The following is a 9,918-nucleotide window of genomic DNA, read 5'->3' as shown; positions in this document are numbered from 1 at the left end:
CGCCCAGCCCCTTCATCAACCAGATCCAGGCTCCTCTACTGGGCTTGGGTGTGGAGGTGCACGTGCTGCTGCAGAATTTGGAGGAGGGTGACCCAGTGTTCCCTCTGGGTAGACCTCTCACAAAAGGACCGAAGCCTGGGCTCAGCTAATGTCATCCTTCATCTTGTGGACCAACACGCAACAAGTTCATGACTGGGCAGCTCATTCCACACTCCACAGACATAACAGAACCCATTGGTGTCTGGGACAAGAGTGCTTTTCTAGATCATTCCTTCTTAAGTTCTAGTCCATAATACAAAGGTCCTCAAAATTTTCCAGAAAGGCCCAGCTTTGCAGCTATTTTCAGGCTATTCAGTCTCTTGCAACCGCTCAGCTCTGCATGTTGGCACAATGGCCAGAGATGGTATATAAATGAATGGCTGCATTGCTTGCTAATAAAAGTTTGTTTAAGAACTTCTCCAGTGCTCCAGTGGTTAAGACTCCATGTTTTCAAAGCAAGGAATATGGGTTTGATCCCTGGTCAGGGAACTAGGGTCCCACGTGCTGCAGGGCACTGGCCAAAAAAAATTTTTTAAAGTTTACTGAAACAGGTGGAAGGCCCAATTTGGCCCATGGCCCACAGTTTGCTAACTATGGTAGGAGGAGTGCCCTCACCCAGAGGTAACAACTAAAGCGTGACCAGAGGGTCCTAGACATACAGGGTTGTACATGCATGCACATGGGTACACACACACATGCACACACAGACCACATGGAACCAAAGAGCTACACTGGCCCAATGACTGACACGAAGTTCACACTTGATATGACATATATGTTTATTAATGTATTTATCTGATGGATGGCAAGTTGAGTGGAGATGGAAATAGGTACCACTGCAGGAAAGCAGGGACTATGGCCACCATAGATGGAAGATTAGTAAAAAAAAATTCTTGCCACATGGTTTTGGGACATGGTCCCATACTTTTATTTGAACAGCAGTAGACCTCATATTTTTGGAACTATGATGCATTACATAGAAGGAGGGAGTCACTCCAGAAACACCTGATTCTGGCAGAGCTGGGAAGGGGGCCAGGTTCCCCCACCTTCTCCAACTGAGCGACCATCACCATCCCAGACCACTCTGGACAGAGGAGATACTAAGCACGATATAGACAGGTGCTTCAGCATTTTATCTCAAAGGAAGCATTTTGTTCTCTAAGGTGTTTCCCTGGGGTTCGCTGCCTTTCCCTCCCAGGAATAGAAAATCGAAGGGGCATTGCATACGTGCATGTGGAGACTTCTCATTGGTGTGTTTGATAAAGTCAGTTAACACTAGAAAGCGAGATCCTTTTGTCTTCGGAGATGCAGTTGGGGACAGCGAAGATTGGATGACTCTTCCTGGGCATCCAGCAACACCTCCTACAGCTTGTCCCATGTGGTCCAGTAAAGGCTGGGAGGCGACGCTGGAGGGCAGGCTGCTGAGACATCCCTAGAGGCCCCTACCTGCCCATCACCAGTGGCAGTGGGGTACCCAAGGCCCATGGGGTGGAGAGCACCCTGTGCAGCCCCTCACTTCTCCCCTAAAGCAGCAGAATCTTTGATGATCTCAGCATCTTCGGGCTTGAGGGACCCTGCGAAGTGCCTCAGGTGAACTTCTTCAGGCTGGGCAGGGTGCCTTTCTCGAGTGCTTGCATCTCTTAAGAGGGGAACCAGGGCAAAGTTCTTCCAGTTCCTCCCTGCAACTGAATGATGATGAAACACTATTACTGCCTTTGTTGTTGTTTAGTCGCTTTGGTCGTATCTGACTCTTAACGACCTCATGGACTGTAGCCCACGAGGCTCCTCTGTCCACGGGATTTGCCAGGCAAAAATACTGGAGTGGATTGCCATTTCCTTCTCCAGGGGATCTTCCTGACCCAGGGATGGAACCTGTGTCTCCTGCATTGCATGGATTCTTTACCGCTGAGCCACCAGGGAAGTCTAATACTGCCTTGGAGGCAGCAAAGTGACCAAAGAGTTTTTTGGCATTACCACCCTCTAGATAAAGTGGGGTGTAGGCACCTCAGTGCTTCCAGGACACAGGGATGGGGGCCGTTTCCTCTTCCCTCAGCTGCTCCAGGAGCCTCAGCTCAGGTAGCTCCTAAATTCCTCTCCTCCACTCCACCCTGACTTGCTTGTGGCCCCAGGAGAGTCCGGGGCTTGCTACTCTCAGCCTCTGTTTCCTCCCTGCCCACGTGGGAGGGAGAGCGGCACTGGGGCTGCCCCTGGAGCGGCTCCACACCAGATCAGCTGCAGGGGGATGGACACAGCCAGAGAGTCAGGATCTGGGGCCCAGACCCCACCAGTGCACAGCGGATTGGGAACAATGCCAAGGGAACCATATGACACTGGGCCTTGACGTGGGCTCTCATGTGTGGCCTGAAATCCCAGGAAGGCCCTGAGGAGGACCCCATTGTCACCATCATTGGGATCTCCAGCCGCCCCCCGCCCGCCGCAGGGTGACCCTCAGAGAAGTGACAGCCGAGAGCGACAGCTATACAAGCTCTCCTCCCACTTGCCAGAGCCCCCGTCAGCCAAGCCCTTCGGCTGGCCCTCTCGGGTCTGATCTCTCTAGAATACCAGCCTAAATCACACCTTCTACCCTCAGGCCACAGTTCATTCCCCTCCGCTGGTGTCCTGTCCTGGCCATGTCTCAAAGGCATCAGGAATATGGGAAGCTGGGCCCAGCTGAATTCTCCAGGTCCTGGGTTTCCCCTGGGCCCACAGGCTGACCCTGGCCTGCTCCCCAAGCCCCGTCTGATACCAAGTAGATGGCTGGAGGAGGTTTTAGGGAAGGCATAGAAGCAGGGGGGCTCCATGGGGAGACAGGCCAGGTGCTCATTGAGACACCTCCTTCCTGCCTGGCTGTCTGGCTGTTTGGGGATACTCAACCTCAGAGACTATTTGGCCCAGCTCCAGTTCCTGGGCCCTCAAAGAAGGCGTGGGGCTCCTAGCACCTGCTTCCCTCAGTCCTGATGCCGAGACCCCCCTCACATGCTCTCCCTGGCTCAGCCACTGACCACTATCTCCCCTGCCCTTTCTCTGATGCATTCCCCCACCCCTTCCCAATCACATGGGCTAAGTGGGTGGGGAGAGTTCCTCGTTATTAAATGATCTCACTATTCATTACGGGAGTTTCCACTGTTACAAAGTTGTTTAGGAAAGCAAAATCTTCAGGAAATGCTCCCTAGTTAATCATATGTGTGAAACCAGGGAACCTCTAACCATCTCCAAGCCGCACCCCAAGTAACATGAGTTGTGTGTGTATCCCTGCCACTGGGCCAATGGCTTTATTAATAGCACAGTGAATGACCAATGCTGTAAGCAGTCAGCAATGTCATGCAAACACAACTGCAAAGCAAAACAGCAAATCTTGTCAAAGGTGGTGGTTTCATGAAATCAATAAGAGCAATGTCAGAAAACTGCTCATATCACATGCAAAGCCATCTCTGAATGGCTCTGTGGTGAAGCTGGACCAGTTAACAACTGGAAAAGAGAGCATCAATAAGTATTCTGACATGACACAGGTAATGCTTCTAATGAAACTCGGGGTGGGCAGCGGGAAGTATAGAGGACTGAAGGAGGCCCTTGGGAAAACTGATGAAGCCCTTGAGCAGTTTTCCAAAAGAAAGCCTCTTAATAAAATAGATTTCCACATCTAGCTCTGATGGCCAGCTATCCTGCTGTAAACAACTGTAAAACAGGACAAAATACATGCAGCAAATGTCTTCAGGCATAAGACCACAGACTGAGAAGCTGCAATTGCTGAGAGAAGTGAAATTCACAAGGTGAACCCCGTGATCGCCCTAAAGTACTGTTTAGGGACAAGTTCTCAGACTACAGTGCCATGAGCTGGAGTCTCAGCAGAGTGTGGAAGTGCCTCTGAGCTAAGGAAGAAGAGGGCAGAGTTTTGAGCAGCTAAAGCAGCTAGAATCCCTGGGACAGGGTGCAGGAGGAGAGGAAGAAGGGAGCTGTGGGGTAGAGGTCCAGAAGTCTTTGGGACGGGGTTCCCTTCAAGTCCTTGGCTCAGAGTTAGTATACTTGCACAATCTTATCTGAGAGTGACTGTTGTGGGGTTGAAAGTGGGACAGAAACATCAGAATCTGAGCAGTACTGAAGGATATTGGAGATCCAGCCCAACCAGGGGAGGGGCCTCCTTACACCCTTTTTCTACTCCGAGGATCAAGCTAAAATACCAGAAATGCCCTATCTATTCTATACACACTAGAATAAGGTCTACTCATGACCCACCCTAACTTCCCTGGAGGTCTAGTGGTTAAGATTCCATACTTCCAATGCAGGGGGCATGGGTTTGACCCCTGGTCAGGGAACTAAGATCCTACCTGCCCAGAAGCTCAGCCAAGAACAAAAAGAAAAAAAAAGAGAGAGAGAGAGAGAGAGACCCACCTTACAAAAACCTAAAGTCAAGCGCTGACAAGATCCACAGTGGAAAGAGTCTGGAGGTTGAGTCCCACAAGTTTGATGGGATTGGTAAACACCTTGACATTTCCACAGATTTACCATGATTAAATGTTAAAGCTAAACACACACAAGTTCAAAGTGATTCATCAGTAACTGAACTGCCAGCTAGAATGAAAATTCAATCAAAAGTCTCTACAACATATTATTACAACGCCCAGTATACAATTAAAAGTTACTAGACATACAAGAAACAGGAAAATGTGACTCACAGTCAAGAAAACACCAGTCAATAGAAACTAACCCCAAGATGGCCCAAATGTTGGATTTAGCAGATTTAGTAGGTGGAGAATCAAAAGCAGCTATTATAAATACATTCAAAGAACCAAATGAAAGCAATCTTTCTTTTTTTTTTTCCTGGTCAAATCATGCAACATTTGGGATCCTAGTACCTAAACAGAGATCAAGCCTGTGTTTCTTGCATTGGAAGAATGGAGTCAAGTTCCAGGAAAACATAATCTTAATGAAGGAACAGCTAAGGAAACCCAGGAGAGAAATGGAAGCTATTTTTTAAAAGAATCAAATAGAAATTCCAGAACTAAATAGTCCATTCACTGGATAGGCTTAATAGCAGTTTGGAAATGACTAAGGAAAGGGTCAATGAACTTGGAGACAGATTAGTAGAAATGATCAAACTTGAGGGAAAATGAACAAAGTCTCAGAAGCCCACAGGACAATATCAAATGGTCCAACGTGCCTGTAAAACAAGAACACAGGGAAAATAAAGCAAAGTGTATATAGTCTCCAAAATTTGATGAAACATATTGATGTACAGATCCAAGAATCTCCACAAACCACAAGCAAGATAAAACCAAAGAAAAGCACGCCTAAGCACATTTTAGTCAAACTGCTGAAAACCAAAGATGAAGAGAATACTTTGAAAGCAGTTGAGGGACTGAAGGGAGACGCAGTTCAGACGCACTATAGCCGTGCAAATAATGGGTGATTTTTCATCAGAAACAACAGAGGCCAGAGACAGCGGAAAATCATAGTTTAAGTACTGAAATTAAAACCAGCAACCAAAGGGGACTTCCCTGGAGGTGCAGTTGTTAAGACTCTGGGCTTCCACTGCAGGGGGTATGGGTTCAATCCCTGGTTGGGGAACTAAGATCCCATACGCCCTGTGGCACAGCCAAAAAATAATTTTAAAAAAATTAAATTAAGATATACAATTAAAAAGTGACAAAAACCTATTAACCTAGAATTCTGTATCTGGGGAAATATCCTTCAAACATGAAGAGGGAATTAACATTTTCAGGTAAACAAAAGCTGATCTATAGTGATCGAAATTAGGTAGTTACCTGGGATGAGGAGGGTGGAATTGACCACTAAGGGGCATGAAGGCCTTTCTGGAGTGATGGAAACAGTCTGTGTCTTGAGTGAGGTAGTGGTTGCCTGAGTGTGTGGTGGTGGTTAATTGCTACGTCCTGTCCAATTCTTTGAGACCCCATGGACTGTAGCCCTCCAGGCTCCTCTGTCCATGGGATTTCCCAGGCAAGAATACTGGAGTGGGTTGCCATTTCTTCCTCCAGAGAATTGTCAAAACTTATCAAAGTGTATGCATAAAATGTGTGCATTTTATTGAATGCAAATTGCATCTTAATAAAGGACATTTTTTTTTTAAGTTTGTAAAATAGAAAAAAATGAGCTTCACTATGAAGCAATAGCAAATCTAAAACCTGCAGTATCATGTTATCAGGCAAGTTTGCCTGAAAAATCATGCCTTTCCCCCAGTGAACCAAAAAAAGAAAAAAAAAAACTATCAACATTTGATTCATTCTTTGTTCATTTAAGAATTAGCAACAATAAAAACAAAATTAGCGACATCAGCAAAATGGCAAAGTAGACAGCTCCAAACATGCATGCTGCCACAAAAACATTTTTTTAAAGGCAGAAACTTTAGAACCAACATAGTCAGAACTCTGGGAAACAGCCCAAGGTTTTCAGAAACCAAGAACATGCTGACTCAAGAAAAAGGCAACTTAAAAATGGTAGGAAGTGGGTAGGAAGGAGGCGCAAGAGGGAAAGAATATACGTATACTTATGGCTGATTGGTGGTGGTGTACGGCACAAACCAACACCACACTGGAAAGCAATTATCCTCCAATTAAAATTTAAAAATTAATTTTTAAAAAAGAAAAGATATAGAAAAAATGGTAGGGAGCTAAAATTAGAAAACTCTCTAAAAGAAAAAAACAAGCCAGAGGAAACAATCTTCCTGACATCGGACTGGATTTGACAGTGATTTCTTGGATGTAACACCAAAAGAACAAGTAACCAAAGAAAATAATAGATCAATTGGGTGTGTACTGATTGCTGATCCTCACTGTTATATGGCAGAAACTAACACAATATTGTAAAGCAATTATTCTCCAGTTAATTAATTTTTAAATATAGATACATTGGGCTTCATCAAAATAAAAGCTTTTGTACATCAAAGGGCAATTCACAGCATAGAAAAGATATTGGCAAATTATATATCCGATAAATTATTACATTTGGCAGATACAAAGAACTCCTATAACTCAAAAATTAAAAAAAAATTTTTTTTAGTGGGCAAAGAGCTTGAATAGGCATTCCTCCAAGGAATATCTATAAATGTCAGTCGCAAATAAGTGACTGAACTGAACTGAAGCACATGAAAAGATGTTCAAAATCATTAGTCGTGATGGAAATGGAAATCAGTGAGAAACTACTTCACACATGTTAGGATGGCTATAATCAAAACAAAAACAGGAAATAACAAGTTGTAGGTGAGGATGTGGAACCCTGGTACATTGCTGGTGGGAAGGTAAAATGATTCAACCGCTTTGGAAAACAGTTTGGCAGTTCCTCAAAAAAGTTAAACATAAAATTAACATATATCCTGCAATTCCACTACCATCCCAAAGACTGGAAAGCAGAGAATCAAGAAGAATCTTGTACACTAGCGTTCACAGCATTATTCACACCAGTCAAAAAGATGGAAACAATTCTAATGTCAGTGAACAGATGAATGGATAAATAAAATACAGTATACACATACAATGGAGAGCTATTGAGTCAGACACAAAAGGACAAGCATTGTGTAATTCCTCTCATATGAAGTACTCAGAATAGGAAAACTCCTAGAGACAGAAAGTAGGTTAGAGGTTACTAGGAACTGGGAGGAGGGGGAAATGGGATTAATTGTTGAATGGTACAGAATGTCTGTTTGGAATCTTGAAAACGTTTAGGAAATAGATAAGGGTGATGCTTACCCAACATCGTGGATATAATCAATACCACCAAACTGTATGCTTTGAAAAAAAATGGTTAAAATGGCAAATTTCATGTTATATATATTTTATCACAATTTTTTTTAAAAAGCTAAAAGAATTAGTGCAGGGTTGTAATTATAACTCAAAACGTGTCCAATGTAAGAGACTAGGTTTGCCTCACTTTTAGGTGAGTATCTTCCCCTGGACCTTTCATTTCATGTCTACTCTTAAAACGTTTACCGTTAACGGGTTAAAGGGCTGGTTTCTGGTGGTGGTTTTCCACAGGGCTCCTCTGCTCCCAACTCTTCCCTCCTCTGCCTGCCTGCCTGCCTGTGAGCCAGGTGAGGGTCCCCGTTTGTGTCCGTAAGCCTCGCGTTGCTGAGTGCAGACGCTGGGAGTGAGAATCGGGAGGGAGGAGACAGGGCAGCTCACAGGAGGCTGGATGTGGGCTGACAGCCTCCCCTGGGCCACTGATGACCAGGGTCCCTGGCAGAGCCAGCAGGTACGGGGCCGTGGAGCTGTGGGCTGTGCAGGCATGCGTGAGCGCCTGTGACCGAGTGTGCGGGTGGCTGACCCCTGAGGCTGCTCCAGGGGGTGGGGGCCCCCAGGCTTCACCTGCCCCCCTTCCTCTTGCGCCTTACCTCGGCTTGACCGCAGGGAGAAGCTCAGGGTGCGTTTGATGCCCTCACAGTTGCCCGGGTCTTCGTTGATGATGCCCACGTTGGTGTTCCAGGTGGTCCAGTTCACCTCGTCCACCCTGCAGGGGGAGGAGATGGGGCAGCAGGGAGCTAGCGATCCACAGACCCGCGGTCCCAGCGCCCCAGCAGACCAGGGCGCAGACCAAGGCGGGGAGACACAGCTGGTAAGAGGAGGGCCCGGAGGGGCCTGCCTTTTGTGTTTGCTTTTGCCAAGGGCGTACGTGCTAAGTCAATGTCCGACTCTTCTCAAGCCAGTGGACGGTAGCTCACCAGGCTCCTCCGTCCATGGGATTCTCCAGGCAAGAATACTGGAGCTGTTGCCAAACCCTCCTCCAGAGGATCCTCCCGACCCAGAGGCCAAACCCACGTCTCTGGTGTTTCCTGCCTTGGCAGGCAGGTTCTTTACCACTAGCGCCACCTGGGAAGCCGGCCACACCAAGCAGTTTACGGGATCTTAGTTTCCTGACTAGGGATGGAATCTGGGCCCGCGGCAGCAAGAACAGAGTCCCAACCACTTGAACTCCCAGGGAATTCCGGGGAGGAGGGGGCCTGCCTTTTGGACACCACCTCTGAAGATGTGTCCTCTGACTACACCTTAGGGCCCAGGGACTTTAAAGACTGGATTCCTTGTTCTGACTCTGATGGCTAGGTGGGTCCCACAGTTTGGAATCTATGATGGGTCCCCTGTACCCACAGCCAACCCCAGGGCAGCCCCTGTACCTATAGCTGGCTGCCCTGGGGTTGGCTGTGGGTACAGGGGACCATGACTGGTCCCAAGAGACCCTAAGGAAGGCTTCTGTTCCCACAGGTGACTCTAGGTGGTTCCCCCAGGTTAATGCTAAGCCCCAGAATGGCCCTTGTACCTACAGCTGGTTCTGGGTGGGTCCCCACGCCCACAGGTGAGCACCGAGGCAGATCTCTGTCCTCATAGCTAGCTCTGGCTGGGTCCCCATATCCTCAGCTGAGCCCCGAATCCCCCAAGCTTTGATCCCTGCCTCAGAAATTACCTGAAACACCACCTGTAGTCATCCTTGCCATCAGGTGTGTACCCCACCTGCAGCAGCTTGCCTGAGCGAAAGGCCTTCCGCATACACTTGAGGAAGCTCTTCTCCGTGTCTAGGATGGTGATGGCTCTCTGCAGGAAGACACGAAAGGCAGAGGGTGGAGGGATCATCCAGGGGCCACCCCGGCTGCCCGTGCCAAGATCAGTGTCTTCAGGGTCTCTCGGGTCCCTGTGCCTCCAGGATGGACGTCCAGTACCCTCCACACCAGGCTTGGTCTTCACAGCCCAATAGGTGCACACTCCGTGGATGGTGCTCAGACCTGCACAGACGCAGCCAACCCCAGACCCTTCCCAGAGGAGCTCAACAAAGGGCAACATAATGTAGCACTTATGAGCAGAGCCTCGAGGGTGAGACTTCCCAGGGCTGAGTCCTGGCTGGGCTGCTTACTGGTTGCCTTGGAGACAGATAGCTAACTTC

General features: G+C 47.5%; 1 protein-coding gene across 2 annotated transcripts in view; it reads right to left on the bottom strand.

The window, feature by feature from the left end:
- Nucleotides 1-808: 808 nt before the first annotated feature.
- The window catches only part of TRPV1 (transient receptor potential cation channel subfamily V member 1), a 28,925-nt gene continuing 19,815 nt past the window's right edge, over nucleotides 809-9,918 (bottom strand). For both annotated transcript variants that reach the window (XM_043477847.1, XM_043477857.1), the window contains 3 exons: nucleotides 9,445-9,572; nucleotides 8,381-8,496; nucleotides 809-1,724 (listed from right to left, as the gene is read on the bottom strand). In XM_043477847.1, coding sequence (XP_043333782.1) covers nucleotides 1,552-1,724; nucleotides 8,381-8,496; nucleotides 9,445-9,572 — 417 coding nt within the window. In that variant the 3' untranslated portion in view covers nucleotides 809-1,551. The remainder of the gene's footprint in view (nucleotides 1,725-8,380; nucleotides 8,497-9,444; nucleotides 9,573-9,918) is intronic.

The sequence above is a fragment of the Cervus canadensis genome, chromosome 1 (assembly GCF_019320065.1).
Source record: "Cervus canadensis isolate Bull #8, Minnesota chromosome 1, ASM1932006v1, whole genome shotgun sequence".
NCBI lineage: Eukaryota > Metazoa > Chordata > Mammalia > Artiodactyla > Cervidae > Cervus > Cervus canadensis.
Note: the sequence above shows the minus strand (reverse complement) of the source record. Positions and strands in the feature narration are given on the sequence as shown.